This window comes from Salarias fasciatus, chromosome 13 (assembly GCF_902148845.1).
Source record: "Salarias fasciatus chromosome 13, fSalaFa1.1, whole genome shotgun sequence".
Classification (NCBI taxonomy): domain Eukaryota; kingdom Metazoa; phylum Chordata; class Actinopteri; order Blenniiformes; family Blenniidae; genus Salarias; species Salarias fasciatus.
This window is the reverse complement of record NC_043757.1, coordinates 3,085,001-3,101,203: the sequence shown is the minus strand read 5'-3', so window position 1 is coordinate 3,101,203 and position 16,203 is coordinate 3,085,001. Positions and strand designations below refer to the sequence as shown.

The 16,203-nt window shown below is 53.0% G+C and overlaps 1 protein-coding gene across 2 annotated transcripts; it reads right to left on the bottom strand.

Moving 5' to 3' along the window:
• Positions 1 to 439: 439 nt before the first annotated feature.
• On the bottom strand, positions 440 to 16,080 carry ubr2 (ubiquitin protein ligase E3 component n-recognin 2). Of its 2 annotated transcripts, none has more exons than XM_030106893.1 (46): positions 15,951 to 16,080; positions 14,482 to 14,768; positions 14,171 to 14,249; positions 13,688 to 13,801; positions 13,481 to 13,611; positions 12,774 to 12,912; positions 11,924 to 11,986; positions 11,721 to 11,841; positions 11,523 to 11,630; positions 11,323 to 11,411; positions 10,735 to 10,833; positions 9,800 to 9,963; positions 9,609 to 9,708; positions 9,363 to 9,491; positions 8,371 to 8,554; positions 8,229 to 8,290; positions 8,022 to 8,132; positions 7,874 to 7,939; positions 7,677 to 7,793; positions 7,533 to 7,593; positions 7,304 to 7,428; positions 7,183 to 7,235; positions 6,998 to 7,100; positions 6,782 to 6,830; positions 6,531 to 6,685; positions 6,329 to 6,431; positions 5,718 to 5,827; positions 5,565 to 5,648; positions 5,314 to 5,492; positions 4,966 to 5,174; positions 4,796 to 4,889; positions 4,546 to 4,707; positions 4,367 to 4,455; positions 4,226 to 4,286; positions 3,988 to 4,136; positions 3,822 to 3,877; positions 3,629 to 3,725; positions 3,289 to 3,356; positions 3,045 to 3,183; positions 2,865 to 2,955; positions 2,491 to 2,621; positions 2,259 to 2,367; positions 1,989 to 2,123; positions 1,648 to 1,818; positions 1,416 to 1,517; positions 440 to 1,300 (listed from the first exon to the last, which is right to left on the bottom strand). In XM_030106893.1, exons 1-46 carry the CDS (start codon positions 16,032 to 16,034, stop codon positions 1,159 to 1,161), a joined length of 5,274 nt encoding a protein of 1,757 aa, XP_029962753.1. In that variant the 5' UTR covers positions 16,035 to 16,080; the 3' UTR covers positions 440 to 1,158. The 2 variants fall into 2 exon arrangements, with proteins under 2 accessions (XP_029962753.1, XP_029962752.1); XM_030106892.1 differs by lacking the exon at positions 10,735 to 10,833 and adding an exon at positions 10,558 to 10,656.
• Between the last annotated feature and the right edge of the window lie 123 nt (positions 16,081 to 16,203).

The following is a 16,203-nucleotide window of genomic DNA, read 5'->3' as shown; positions in this document are numbered from 1 at the left end:
TTATTCTATGTGTGATCTAAGGAGTGACGGCTTGCAGTTCGCCTTGACCACAGTTTTGACACTTTAATGGAAATCTATTGAACTGCTTCAACAGCTGAGCCCGAACATCGATATATGACCATCATAACTCCAAATTTCTTCACGTTTCCTTTCTGTCAAACACATTGACTTCTGCTTTATCTGGTTTTTGAAATAGATTTGTGGATCACCTGCATAGCATTGGGAGTTAAAGGAGTGTTCCCTGAAAACACTTCCCCACAGGAAGAATGTGTAATGTGAGGAGCATGGGCCCAAACACAGAACCCTGTGGAACTCCATGACTAGCTTCAGCCTGAGCTGAAGACTCATCGAAATATGAAAAATTGATTAAAAGGTTACTACACACCTCATCTGGATTTGACTGTAAGACATTGCAGACCACCAATCACAGGCGAGCAAAGTTCTTTCACACTTTTTATTGTTCTTATACAATATTTATACAAGAATTCACATATTAACACGCCATCAGAGATAATGATGCATCGCCGTGGCAACCCACTGTCCACACCATCAGCCGAGCCTCCAGAGAAATAAAACATCACGTAAATGGTTAAAGTTAATTTGAAAACAAAACACACCGACAGGAAGTGGCGTCGTGCAGAACGCCACCTGTTTTAAACTAACGTAAAAGTTGAAGCTCCGCCTCCTCTGAAACACGCAGCCAATCAGAGATCAGTTTTCAGGTCATGTGATGCATAAGGTGAAGGCTGGAATGCCATCGCCATGGAGACCACACCCCCTCGCCTGACTCCAGCAGAACGATCCACTTATCAACCAATCAGGTGACAGGAAGCAGCTGTCTGCAGCTTCTCCTCTGGTTCACTAGTAATCAGATTCTTTGACGACGAAGTAACTAAGTGACTGAAAGCATGTGGCGCCTACCACTTCTGTTGCCATGGAAACTGAGCCTCTCAGACATCCCCGCATTCCGTGATTGTTTGATGGTGATCCAGAGAGTGAACAACTGCTGGAGGTGGGCGGGGCTTCACAAAAACTTCCTGTTCTCTGATTGGTCAACTGGGACAGGAGGGTCAAAGGTCTCCACCCTAAAAACACTCCTGGACTGGTTTCTATCAGGGAAGACAGGCTGAGCGCAGGGGGGCGGGGCCGAGCAGGGGGTCACAGGTGCTGCCAGTCGATGGCGACCAGCGTCTGATTGGCCTCCTGAGCGTGACCTATGACCTCCGCGACGCCGTGCTGCCGCCACAGACGCTCGATCTTCCTGTAGCGCTCCGTGCAGAGGTGGAGGGGGTTGCCGCGCCTGCAACACACACAGGTGGAGGAGTGTTTCCACGAATGCAACACACAGGTGGAGGAGTGTTTCCACGAATGCAACAAACAAGCAAACAAACAAACAATCAAAGTCAAAGTCCTACTTGAGGCCCTGGTCAGTCTCTCCGTAGTCGTCCAGGTACGGCGGAGGATAAAAACAGCCCTTTGTTTTACCCGCAACAAACAACACCTGACTCTCGCGGACCCTGCAAACACACACACACACACACACACACACACACACACACAGTAAGCAGGTTTATGGGTGTTAACAGATGTGTGCAGGTGTGTGTGTGTGTGTGTGTGTGTGTGTGTGTGTGTGTGTGTGTGTGTTACCTGAGGAAGAGCCCCAGGCCCGCTCCGCAGGTGAAGGTGTGTGCGGTGCACGCCCCCACGTCTTCTCCGTCCACCTCCGTCTGACAGCAGTAGCTCTGGGAGCACAGCATGGCGCCGCACACCAGGCACAGCGTGGGAGCCCGAGACTTGTCCCCACCTGAGCGAGGACACCTGGACACACAAGCGACACACACACACACACAGTCAGGTAACGCTGCATTCCGCCACTGCCTGTGTGTGTGTGTGTGTGTGTGTGTGTGTGTGTGTGTGTGTGTGTGTGTGTGTGTGTGTGTGTGTGTGTGTGTGTGTGTGTGTGTGTGTGTGTGTGTGTGTGCACTGACGTGAAGCTGGACGCCTGGTTTATGAGGACGCTGTAGTCTTCTGGCAGGCTGATCAGTCGGTTTGACTCTCTGGGAAATCTGACAATGACTCCGCCCCCCTGAAGGGTCTGCCTCACACCTGGATGACAGCACCACCTGGACACACACACACACACACACACACACACACACAAAGACCAACAGATGAGTCAAAAATTTCAAGTTCATGCTTTCAATCAGGCGTGTGTGTGTGTGTGTGTGTGTGTGTGTGTGTGTGTGTGTGTGTCTGACCTTTGGATGAGTGGCTCCAGCAGTGTGTGCTGATTGCAGTAAAGCAGCAGCAGGTTGGAGGGCAGACTGAGGTAGCTGCACAGCGCCTCCCACTGACCTGGACCTGCAACTACAACACACACACACACACACACACACACACACACACACACAAATAAAGTGAACAGTGATGGTTATAGGTGATGGATATATGTATGTCCTCAACTGCAGTGCCGCTGGTGTGTGTTGTTACCCAGGAGTTCAGCAGGGGGCGCTGCAGAGTTCAGGTAGTGGAAGAAGAGAGCAGCGGCTCTGAGGAACGGCAGGACTCCTGCTTTAAGGCGATGCCACAGCTGCCACCCAGAGGACACCTCAGGCAGCACACTGTGATGCATGCAAACACACGCATTCACACACGCACGCACGCACGCACAAACACACAGATAAAGTTCTTACCAGTCTACATCAAATGCTGCAAAAGTTACAACCTTGTTCAAATGTAATTGCGCTGCAAGTGATTAAAAACCTGAATGAAAAAAGAGGCAGACCAAACGTCCACACACTAACGAAACCGGTGCATGGAGTCAGAAATACTCCGCACCACTGTCTGCCAGCAGCTCCACTCACCCGGTCAGGTGTGTCCTCAGGGTGCTGTAGAGCTGCCAGGTGAGCTGCTCCTCCTCTGAACTGCCGCTGTCCTGCTCCATGAACGCTTCCTCTGCACACACATACACAGTAACGTTACGTGTGTGTGTGTGTGTGTGTTGCGTGCGTGCGCGTGCGTGCGTGTGCGTGTGTGTGTGTTACCTGTAATGGAAGAGAGCAGGATCTGGACCAGGTGAGCCACAGTGACCAGCTGGAGGAGGTGAAGGTGGCCTGAGTCAACCACGGTGCGTCCCGATTGGTCCAAAGCATGGACTGAGCTGTAGGACAACACGCAATACACCTGCACACACACACACACGGCGCGCGCAAGCACGCACACACACACACACACACAGTAAGTGGACCCGAGCCAGACTGAGACTGGTTGCTGTTCAGTGAAACTCACCAGCAGGTGAAACATGTCGACGTCCAGAAGACACGGAGAGTTTTCCACCTGAGAGTCTGGAACCAGGGCTGCAAACACAGACACACACACACAGACACACACACTCTGGTTACACACACAAAGTACAACTGCAACGGATCAAGAAAAAACAGACTGGTTATACGCAAACATAAAAGATAAAGGACCAGCAGAACCCTCCTTCAGAGAGTCACAGAACCAGCAGGATGGATTTGGAGTCACAGCAGAACTGTGGAACAACTCACGTGTGTGTGTGTGTGTGTGTGTGTGTGTGTGTGTGTGTGTGTGTGTGTGTGTGTGTGTGTGTTTCATGTGTGTGTACCTGAGAGGAGCCTGATGAAGTGAGTGTGAACAGTCTTCAGTGGCGCCGTGGTCCAACAGGCGGAACCGAGCCGAGTCAGAGAGCTCAGACAGTCGTCCTGCAACACAGAGGTTTGGTCAAGACACACACACACACGCACACGCACACGCACGCACGCACGCACGCACACACACACACGTTCTTCTTCTGTTACCTGTCGACAGGGTAGACTTCCAAACAACGGCTTCTCTTCGTCCATCAAGAGGCGCTCTATAAGAGAAGAGGGTCAGAGTGACCTCAACGTATCGCTGCCTCTGGGAGTGTGTGTGTGTGTGTGTGTGTGTGTGTGTGTGTGTGTGTGTGTGTGTGTGTGTGTGTACCTATGCTCTGGATGGAGTAGGCGCAGGTGGCCCAGCTCAGCACGGGGACTCTGGCGTCCTGCTCGTTGGGGTTGACCTTCAGGCCGACCTTGTACGTGGACATGCTGAAGGTGGTGATCATCTCACTGACGCTGCTGGAGAACGGGTTCCTGACGGACACGGGGACAAAGCAGCGGCACGGCATGAGACATCCGGGCGGCGTCTCGCCGGCATCACCGTGAGACACACCGACACTCACTGTGGCGTGAAATCAAGTCTGAATCCTTCAGGAACAGCAGGCTCCGCCCCCTCGGACACACCTGGAACAAAAACAAACACGTCAGCCCACGCCTGGACACCAGACTGAGGCTCCGCCCACCGAACGACTGACAGGACTGACCGTCGGACTGCCGCCTGTAGGCAGATCTGAGTGCTGCTATCTGCTGATTGGTTGTTGTAAGCCACGCCTCCAGGCTGGGATGGTCAACACTGCAACGGGAAGGAGCGGTCAACACAGGTGTGTGTGTGTGTGTGTGCAGATGGTCTGGCGTGTGGTCAGGCGTGTGTGTGTGTGTGTACCTGTGGTCGGGGGTGTGTGTGTGTGGCAGCAGGGGGATCACGGTGTTGCTCAGACACTCGCACAGCGGACACAGGAACTCGCCGTTCTCCACGTCGTAGCTGGTGTGTCCCCGGAGTCGCTGCTGCCGCCGCTGCTCCTTCAGCTGCACTGCCTCAAAGTACCTGCACACACACGCACACACACACACACACCCCTCAGCACAGGGCACGCCTCCCTCTGTACCCTGCGGCTGCAGCAGCAGCTCCTCACCTCTGCCAGCAGGTGGCGTGCATGATGTGTCCACAGCTGGCGGTGTGAGTCCCCAGGGACAGGTCGGGGTGCATGAAGACGGGGTCCAGGTGCTCTGGAACACGACACCACCCGTCCGTCACTCAGGAACTACGACCGGCCCGACGGCGTCGGCGTGTGACTCCACCCACCTGAGCTGGGCAGGCCGCGCTGGCGGTTCTTGGACAGAACCGTCGACCTCTGGACGAACGCCGCCAGCACCATGGCCCTGCCGTGACCTCTGACCTCCTGCTCCTCCTGACACAGGATACAGGTCACCGGCTGACGGCGCTCGGCCCCGCCCACTCGTCTCGGTCCGACGCACACCTGAGACGCGCAGGTGAGTGCGGAGCTGGGAGGACTGCAAGAGAGGAGGACACCGCCTTAAAGCCGACCAGCAGCACAGGTCAAAGGTGAGCAGGAACACAGAGTGCTCCAAGTGTAGTGCAGGTGTAGTACAGGCTTAGTTCAGGTGTAGTCCAGGTGTAGTGCAGGTGTACCTGAGCTCCGCGGCCGACGTGGACGCCTCCAGCTCCTCCAGACTCTGCTGAAAGAGCTCTTTGTTCTCATTGATGAAGTGTTTCTGCATCTCGGACATCTGGGCCAGGATCTTCTCTCTGCGCAGCCGAGCCATCTCCGCCTTCCTCTTCCTCTCGGCCTTGTCTTTGTCCCTGAGCGTCTGCACCAGACAGTCAGAGTCAGTCAGACAGAGACGGTCAGAACTCTGCCTCCAGTCCTGGAGCCGCCTCACCTCCTCCAGACCGCCGCCCTGGCTGATGGTGATGGAGGAGGCCGATGACGTCCGCTCTCTCATGGTTTTGATGTTGGACACCAACTGTAAACAAAACAAACAAACATGAGAAGTGGCCCCTGGGTGCTGACACGGCGGCTTCACGGGGCTCACCTTGAGGATCCAGGTGATCATGTCTTTGTGGACCTCCAGGTGAGGAGCGTTCTGCAGACTCTCCAGCAGGGCCAGGACACTCCCTGAGGTACTGGGAGCTTCTCCGGGACCTGAAACCGCAGAAAGCAGGGCAACGTCAAAGACAGCGAGGGCTGTGAGGCGGAGATATCCTGCTGCCGGTACACCCGCGAGAAAGACTCCCGTGTGTCGCAGGAGTCATTCCAGTACATCTGTGATCAGACTGGGGACAATGTGGTAAAAAGAATATCCCAGGGATTGCTACAACTGCAAAGGGAGGCATTCAGGTGATTCACTGGCAGTTGTGGATGGCGAAAGACTGTTTGGAATGTGTGTGCTGGATTTTCAGGGAGTGTGCCTGATGCCAGAGTATTCAAACCGTCACATTTGTGGTATATTTTAAGTGATGGTCAGTTAGTGGGGAAAAATGACAATCTCTGGCTGTCCAGTCGGACATTACAGTCGGACAACTGGGCAAAAACAATGTGTTTTCACTTTAACCACTGTTCTCACCCACAACCACCCCTCCAGGGGTAAACAGAGGACGCACACACACACACACACACACACACACACACACACACAGCACTGACGTGTGATCTTGGAGGTGTAATTGAAGGTGACGTCTTCTTCTCCGCTGCAGTTCTCCAGCTGCTGCTGCTCCTCCAGGAGAGCCAAGCCCACCAGGTGGAGCACCTGTGGGTGAATCAGGAACACACACACACACACACACACACTCACTCATTAAACAATCATAACAAACAGCCCCTCCCCAGATGGACTTGGTCCCCTCACCCTCTGCAACATGGACTCGGTCCATCCTCCCCCGCTGGGCTCCACGGCCCACTGGAGCACAGCGCCCTCTACAGCCAGCAGGACGTCGCACTGCAGCAGGTTCACCAGGCTGGCGAACAGAGGGCAGAGGGGGGGTGGGAGAGGGGGCGGCAGGGCTGAAAAACACACACACACACACACACACATACACGGTGTTACCATGGCAACCAGCTGACGGAAGCTCAAGTGATATGGAAATTGCCGACGTCTACCTGTGTCTTCTCCTTTCTGTCGCCTTAGCTTCCTCTGAGCCTCCTCAGCCTGAAACACCAAACACACGATCAAAACCCCAGCAAACAGTCAACAGGGTTAGGCTTGGGCGGGGCGGGGGGGCACGGGGGATGTTGGCAGATGATGGAGGGATGTTGGAGGATGATGGCGGTGTTGGGGACACTGGGGGATCGACCATCGCGTGCGGTGAAGTGTACCTTGGACTGGTCGGCTCTGCTGTAGTGATGGAAGTACAAGTTGAAGTGTTTGTTCCACTCCGGGCGGAGTTCATAGAGACCCCGCCCCGTCACACCGGGCTTCCTGTGAGCACAACACACACAACCACAGTCAGAGCCGCAGCTACAGGTGGGCGGAGCTTCAGGCCGCGGGGAAACAGACTGACTTGAATGAAGCCACGCTGTCGATGACTCTCTCCACGCCCGTTTCTTTGTTGCCCTGAAACAGAGTCAGAGTTAAAACACACGCAGCCACAACTATAAACACCTACGAACACACACTCTTACGTTTTCGGGCAGGGCCTTCACCAGCTCGCTGTGAGACATGGGTCTGATGGACAGCTGGTGGATGATCTCTCTTCGGACGTCCTCCGAGGACTCCACCTGTCCCACGCCGGACACGTACCGCTCACCTGGAACACACAGGTCATCTTCACGAGGAGACCCGGGACCTCTGACCCCCACAAGTCCAGACAGGGGCAGAACCTGAGCGCTGGTCGACCTCTGGCGGACTCACCAATGACCATGATGATGAGATGAAGCATCTCCTCGATCAGAGTGTTCTGCTGGACCAGGTCCTGTGGACACGGGCAGAGACGGAGCGCAGTCAGCAGAGCGTCTGTAGAACGAGGACGGGAGCGTCGGCGGAGCCCCGGCTCACCTTGTTGGCCTCTCTGTATCTCTTCCTGATGTCTGCGGAGCTGAAGATGTAGAAGAGCTCAAATCGGCTCAGGACGATCATCAGGAAGTGGTTTGGATCCATCATGGACGCCCCCGCCTGGTCCGCACCCAGACAGTCAGTAGAAGGACAGCAAAGAGGCAGCAGAGCGACAGAGTGACAGGAGAGTCCGATCCTACCTGGAGCATGACGATGTCTTTATCGAACATCTCCACTCTGCATTTCACGTTGTGATAATAATAGATCTGGAGGGAAACAGAGGACAGAGACTTCATCCACCAATCAGCTGCCAGCGGCAGATCGACCAGCTTCCGGCCGCAGACCCACCTGGTTGATGAGGGAGAAGCCGTTCCTCCTCCACATCCCAGCATGCACCTGGGCGCAGAGCACCAGGCAGCGCAGGGGCAGTTCGATGAGGAGGGGAGGGCTGAGTTCACCCTGAGGACAGACGGGGCAGTGAGAGGCCGGTCGGTCAGTCTGACTGTAGTCTGACTGTCGTCCGGAGCTGTGTGTGAAGTGACGTCTGCTACTGACCAGAGGAAGCTGCTCCGGGTAACGAGACGCCACCTCCGTCCTGCTGAGGAGGACATGCAGCCCTGGAGCCGGGGTGAAAGAGGCCATGAGAGTGTGTACAACTCCTGTTCTTCTGCGTGCGTGCGTGTGTGTGTGTGTGTACCTGCCAGCAGTCTGCACACGGGCAGGTGGATGGACACTTTGTCCTGAGACACCTGACACCTGAACGTCTCCACGCAGTGACCGGCCAGACTCAAGCTGATTGGCTGCTCGCCATCTGCCAGGCCGCCCTGACACTCAGTGAGCGCGCTCAGACACTTCTTATAGGCCTCGATGAGGACCCGCTCCTGAGAGAGAGAGAGAGGGAGAGGGAGAGGGAGAGAGAGAGAGAGAGATAGAGAGAGATAGAGAGATTTTTTTTTTTGATTTTTAAACCACACTTTTATTTACACAGTTTACAGCGATACAGTGTGTGTCAGACACTTAAAAACCATTCATATTTTCAAATTAAAAAATTTGCAAAGTGAAGTTTGTTGTTTTCCATACAGCACAGAATGTCCTTAAAACACCAGACCTCTTTAAAAGCGTTTAAATCATTGTTTTGTTTAAAAAAACGGTATTCGAGCCAGAGTCTGGATTTGACGTTGACCTGCCACACTTCCTTGACGTCCTGTCCTTCTCTGCCCTCAACCTTGTTCCTCCTGCTGACATAAATCGCCATCTTGGCTTCCCCTGAGATAAAATTTAGGAGCTGCCACTTGTTTTTTTCTTTTCGTCTGTAGCCAGCCCCCATGATAAAAGTTCTCTCAGTAAAAGCAACACTAAAAAGACTAAAAGACAGCAATTTCTAAAACTATTGTGCACACTCATTGTATGAAACAAAGTTTTATTTTGAAAAATGCTTCAGTTCCGTCAGCGTCTCTTTTCTGTGTGGAACTAGATCAGTTTTTTTCTTCTTTTTTCCCCCAAGCATCGTTAAGCCCTTGGTTAAGGTGAATTTATACACCGTCCAGCTGGTCTACGGAAAGATCGTGTTTCAAACCGGTCTGTGGGGCAAAAAGGTAGCATGTGGCCTATAGCCTGTAGCATGTAGCCTTTAGCGTGTAGCATGTAGCGTGTAGCGTGTAGCATGTAGCGTGTAGCGTGTACACTCACGTCCGTGGAGCACCACTCTTGGATCATGGAGATGATGTGAGTGAGTTTCATCTGCAGGGTGAAGGCCGCCTCCCACTCAGGCTCCATCTCGATGTGCTGTCCCACCTGCCTCACCACCGGGTCCATACCCTGAAACACACATCTGATGATGAGACAGGACCAGGACCGGGACCAGGACCAGGACCAGGACCGGGACCAGGACCGGGACAAAGCTGGACCTGCACCAGGACGCGACCTCCAGCTTACCTGCATGCACTTCAGCAACTTGAGAAAAGCTTCCAGACCTTCAAGGAACTTCAGCCTGAGCTGATCGCTCCACTGAGTCGGAGGACTGATCAGGATGTACCTGCACACACACACACACACACACACACACCAGCGTTACAGCAAGGGGAGCTGGGAGCAGGACTCTGGACTACAGGGGCTCTGGAGCTCACTTCAGGTCCCCGATGAGACTCTGGACCCGTCCGAACTTGAAGGCCTGCTGAGCCGTGTAGCGGTCGAACTGGAAACGCCCCTGCAGGTCTCTGTGCCGGAGGTGGTCCACAAAGGTCCTGATGATGGTGGTCATCAGGTTCTCCTCCACCATCAGCATCCGGGCCTGAACAACACACACACACACACACACACACACACACACACACACAAGCACACACACAGCAGTGTTTGAAACATCTCAGTGTGTGTGTGTGTGTGTGTGTGTGTGTGGGGGGGGGGGGGGGGGGGGGGGGGGGGAGTGTCTGGGGGTGTGTGCGCCTTCTTCAGACATGTAATAAAGTTTATTACCATTCAAACCCTCAAGACAATCACTTTAACATGTTTTCTATGTATTACCATGCTGACATGTTATTAACATGTTATTAACATGTTAACATGCAACCAAATGCATCATTGATAACATGTTTATCATTCACATGTTATGCTTTTAACATAACACCTTATCAACATGTTTGTCATGATAACATGTCAATAACATGTTTTTCACATTCTGATGAGATGTCAATGGATCACACGTCGATGTGTGTGAGAAACATGGCCATAACATGTCTGAACCTCTGTGACCAGAGGAGGTTCTTCTGCTGTCATTTATCTCCTGGCTCCTGTGAGGTGGGGATGTGTGTGCGCACGGAGCCTCCGTCGGGAGCAGGACGGCGTCTGGCGGGGGGACGGAGCCGGCGCCGCCCGCGGGACTCACCAGAGACGGGACGGTGAACATTTGCACCGACAGGTCGGTGATGGAGAACTCACGGTCGTGGTCGTCTTTCACGTAGTCGCTCTGCAAGCGTTGGTACATCTACCAGCAGCGCAGACCGGGGGAGACACAGAGAGGCGTGTGCATGTGAGGAGGAGGAGGACGAGGAGCCGTACTCACCACGGTGGGGACGGTGAAGAGCTGCACTGACAGTGACGTCACGGACACCACGCGCTCGTGGTCGTCCTCCATAAAATCTGTCTGCAGGCGTCTGTAGTTCTGAGGAGGGACGACATTTCACCTCCGGGTCAGAGCTCGAGCCTCAGCCCGACCCGCAGCCTTCCCCTCGGCTCGCCTCCGCCCGCGCCGGCTAACCTGGACTAGCGTCGGCTAACGCCGGCGTGAGGCTCGGTCTGCTCTTGCGTCTACAGTAGGTCAGGCAGCCAGAGCCCATCAAGGCCCTCGTGGTTCCAAGTCGGCGAGAGAACTTCCCCTGGCGTTCTGTGCTGCGCTGAACGCCTATTTAGAGGTTTGCGTATCGGTTATATGAGGCTAACCCTGAAGCAACCCGAGGAGAGCAGAGCTGACCGCGTGATCTTCAGCATTTTAAAAGACTCAAACTGAATCTGATGTATGAAGAGTTTCACTTTGCAACAACTTTAAAAACACAATGAAAGGGAAGAAATACCGGGGTGTGTGTGTGTGTGTGTGTGTGTGTGTGTGTGTGTGTGTGTGTGTGTGTGTGTGTGTTTGTGTATGGAGATTTACCTTGGCAAACTGGATGGCGAATATCTTCTTGTACTTTAAGTCCATGAGAAGACTGTTCATGAGCAGCTGGTGGTAAATGTTCCTGGCTCCTGCAGAGACACAAAGACGTCAGTCAAGAGGAGGACCAGAGAAGGACCAGAAGGAGCATTGGGAGCAGAGGGACCAGAGGAGGACTGGAGGAGGACCAGAGGAGACCCCACCTTTCCACATCTTGGAGTCATTGAGCATCAGCCGATCAACCAGAGAGGAACTCTCCTCTTCTGACTGCTTCTGAAGGCCGACCTGACACAAGATCCTCCTGAGACCATCTGGAAGCAGCGCGCACACACACACATACACAGAGTGAGCAGAACTGGGTGAGCTCGGAGGCATTGTGGGTAGCTGTGCTGCAGCCCTACCGGAGTACTGGATGATCTGCCCCAGCCAGCTGAGAGCCTTCAGGGCAAAACACTGGTGAGCCACCACAGAGGAGTGCATCACCTGCACCCGGAGGGGCTTCGACTGGCGGCTGGTGTTCCTCTGGGGGGCGGGAGGGGGGCAGACCCGTCAGAACTGAGTTTGAAGTGGATCAGTGGAGTGACAATGTTTGACAAACACTCACCACGATCACAGACTTGGCCTGTTCGCAGAACTGAAAGTCACCGTAACGCACCGACTTCCTGCCCTGCAAACATACAGACACACACGTGTGAGTGTACAGTGTGTACAAGGTGTGTATAAAGCATTACAGTGGGAGTGCAGCGTGTACAGTGTGTGCAGTGTGTACACGTCAGCGTGGGAGGGGCGGGGCTGCAGCGAGGGGCGGGGCTACAGCCCCTCTAGAGTGACTTTAACCTTAAAACATTAAATTATTTGAGTCAGCGACAGTCGGGGCTCCAGAGATCAGCAGGCGGCTCGCTCCGCTGCCTGACGTTACCGGAGCCGGTTGAACGGGACACGACGACGATCGAAACCTCTTCAGCACCAAGGACAGCAGCATTTTAGGTGATTTGTGTGATCTACCGATTGCGCTGAGCAAATAACGGATCCGTCATCTGAACAAACATCTGTCGATGTTTTACCAATACATATTAACATTCATCCTTTACTTGTGCAATTGGTGGATTGCAAAAATCGCCCTAAAGCGTCTGACACTTTGCGCTTGCCACCAGTTAATAGGAGAGCTGTATTCATCACGGAGGTATTTTGTCATGCAGTGAGACTTTGTGTTCACGAAACGTGACAAACATTCAGGGCACAATGACAATACTGTCCCCTTGTTCCCAACAAGCATCCGCAGTTTTGTCAACGCAGACGAGGAAGTCTGCTCGAAAAGGCTGAGCTGGAGCAGCCAAGTAACGTGATGCTTCACTCAACATTCAAGCCCCTAGACTAGTCTGTATAACGCCGTGGGTGTGTGTGTGTGTATACAGAGTGTGTGTGTGTGTGTGTGTGTGTGTGCAGGGACTGACGTCTCGGTCCACGGTGGTGGCGAAGCTCACGGCCTCCTTCTGGCTGCAGTTGACGGCTTTCTGCAGGGTGTAGATCACCTGCTCGTAGGTGTGCACCTCATCGTTGAACAGCATGCAGTAGTAGCTGTCGCCTCGCTCCCTGCACACACACACGAAAACACACACACACACACACAAAATGGTGAGAAAATAACAGACAAGATTTGTGTGATGATTTTGCCAGAGAACAGGGGTGGGAGTAAAACAAGTATTTCTTCTTCCCACTCCTTTTCAGGCATCATTCAGGAAGTTTTGATTATAAATGTGCCAATTTTGTGTTAAGTTGTATTGATATGGCCTGAAATAAATAAGAAAAGAAAAGACAGAAAAGGAAGATGACAAATATTTAAATTAGCATTTGACTGTTAATTGAAGAGATATTATTCATAGTATGTTTTGTCCCGACCTAAGCAATCAAAAGAAGTTTAATATGACAGAATATTGAAAACAAGAAGTATTGAAAAGTACAGTATTGGATTTAACAGAAATAAAAAATTGTTAAATTGTTAAATCGTTAAATAAATAATTGTTACATCCCCAGTACAGTACCACCTAACACTGGGTGTGTGTGTGTGTGTGTGTGTGTGTGTGTGTGTGTGTGTGTGTGTGTGTGTGTGTGTGTGTGTGTGTGTGTGTGTGTGTGTGTGTGTGTGTGTGTGTGTACTCACGGCGGCTCCAGGCCTGCAGGCAGCTGGTCCTCCTGCTCCCAGGTCAGCATGTCCACAGCGTACTTCAGGATGATGGAGAAGATGCTGTAACCACGGGCAACCAGGTCGGGGGGAAGCTGGGCTACAGGGTCCTGAAGAGAAACACAGTGTGAGAGACAGACACACACTCACTCTCTCTCTCTCTCTCTCTCTCACAAACATACACACCTCCTCTGTGTCTCTGCTGCTGTCTGTAGGAGTGTGTTTCTGGCAGTAAGGACCCTTCTTCCAGGCTTCGGCATCTCCACAGTCACAGAAACCTCCTCCTAATGAAGTGGTCATCTGCAACACACACACACACACACGAGAGAAACGATGGGTTCTGGTTCCGCGTCAGCACGTCACACTGCTCGATACAGCTGTGTGTGACTGTACAAGTAAATGAAAGTCTGTGCTCCTTTCTCTCATTCAAAGAGCAGCGGCTGACATTAAAATCTAAAAACTGGGCTAAAACTCTGTGTGTGTGTGTGTGTGTGTGTGTGTGTGTGTGTGTGTGTGTGTGTGTGTGTGACTAGCTGCAGCTGACAGCAGTCTCTCACAGTGTTCCTGCTGTCAGCTGCACATTTTACTCCTCAATGACCAGTGAAAACCAACAAGAGGTGGAGGAGTGTGTGGGTGTGTGTGTGTGTGTGTGTGTGTGTGTGTACTCACCCTGTAACGATGCTCTTTGTGAACGCTGCCCAGGAAACACTGCATACACAGAACACATGTGGGGTCGGCCGCGCACTCCCTGAAAACACACACACACACACACACACACACACACACACACACACACACACACACACACACACACACACACAAGACTGAAATTGACACCTCCTGAGAGCAACAGTCCAACAACAAAAAGTCCAGAGAGGTGAAACCCAGGGGGGAAAGAGCGAGTCACAGGGGGCAGGAAGGCAATCGCAGGGGATAACTGTGTTACAGTGCGACTGTGGTTTTCTGTGTGTGTGCGTTACCTGCAGGAGTAGGTGGGTTCTCCCACCTTGAACACGTGTCCACACAGCGGGGAGGGCTGGTTGTTCTCCTGGAGGAGGGCCAGACCGGCTGCAGGCTCCTCCCTCAGCAGGAACCACTCCAGAGGAGCCAGGAGGAGCAGCTGGCAGGCCAGCTCCTCCCTCTGCTCCTCCCGCTGCTCCTCCTTGCTGCTCCCGCTGCTGCTGGGCCCCACACAAAGGATTCTGGGTACATAGGAGGCCAGATGATGATACACCTCCTGCTGCAGGTCAGCCGCTGCCAGCCACCGCTGAGGAGGAGGAGGAGGAGGGACAGGAGGAGGACAGGTGGAAGAGAGGAGGAGAAGGAGGACAGCAGGAGGATAACATTGATTAGAAGCTTATTGTGAGTGACAGGTGCAGACGGCCTTAAATCAGAGGTTGTGTGTGTGTGTGTGTGTGTGCAGCTCGTTTCCCTTCTTTAATCTGATCAGTCATCCTGGCCGTGACTGTCTGACCTAGATAGTGTGAATGTAAAGCACTCCTGTCTGATTTCTGCCATCTATCCATTACACTGTACAAATAAAGAATCTCTTATTTGCACTAAGATCCGTCCATTGTGCTGCACATTTTACCAATATAATTAACATACAATGGTTGCAATTTGTTCATTTTACATAGACGACCTATGCCTCACACTCACAGTATTAAAGGATCCATTATTCACCCAGAATCTCTGGACATTGACAACAGAGCAACAACAGGCTGACAGTGCGAACAGACGGAGGCCAGCACAGAGCTAACCTACTTATCGATGGAAACAGTGAAAATGCTGCTGCTGGTTGATGTAATCAGCCTGATTGGATGTTATTGTCTATTGATGTGAAATGCTGACATGTTACTGATGAAAGCAGCTGACTGGTCGTTATCGTGGTTAATGTAAACATCTCACTGGACGCTGAAGTAAACAGCTGGCTGGATGTTATTGACGTAAACAGCTGATTGGACATTTTGTTGTTGATGTAAATGACCTAGCTTATTCGATAACGCAGATGTCGCCGTTTGTGCAAAGGGCTGACATGCTATTGATGTCAGCGCTGATGGGATTTTACTGCTGATGTACACAGTGTCGCCTGCCGTGATCAGGAGAATAAAAGGAGTGATTGTCGAGTAGCGTGACCCTGCAGGTTGAGTCTTCTCTGAGGGGGAGACACCGGACCTGTCCGGTAAATAAGGGCCCCGATGAGCTCGAGGAACGGCGCGGAGCCCGCGGAGCCACTGCGGCCAGCCCCCCGGAGGCTCCCGCCGGGCGGACAGCAGCTCGGGCCGGACTGCCAGCAGCAGCTGGGCGGCTTTAATCCAGATGTTTGACACATCCCCATTAGCATTAGCATTAACGGCACGTCATCGGGACTGTCACAAGACGCACATGAAGCGGAACGCAGCACGAGCCCCACGCGCCCCGCGGACCCGCAGGCCGCACAAAGGCTTACCGACGCGGTGTCTTTGGCGTCGAAGTGGAGGAACTCGGAGCATATCGAGGACGACGGATCTCTGTCCGACTCGGCCGCCGCCATCTTTGAAACTCTGAGCGAGAAGAACCCGGAACCGGAAATGATGTATAATGGGGCGGTGACTACAGGGCCCGGTGGGCGTGGCTTTCTTCTTCCACCCACCCAATCAACGCTCAGTGTAGGATGATTCTTGATGGTCATACCACACACACACACACATACAAATGGAAAT

Coding starts and splice junctions, on each gene's coding strand:
- ubr2 (XM_030106893.1), bottom strand. CDS start 16,034: ATGGCGGCGGCCGAGTCGGACAGAGATCCGTCGTCCTCGATATGCTCC. Junction 4,287..4,366: donor CTACAGGCGGCAGTCCGACG/GTCAGTCCTGTC, acceptor TTTTTGTTCCAG/GTGTGTCCGAGGGGGCGGAG. Junction 1,518..1,647: donor GGCCTGGGGCTCTTCCTCAG/GTAACACACACA, acceptor GTGTGTTTGCAG/GGTCCGCGAGAGTCAGGTGT.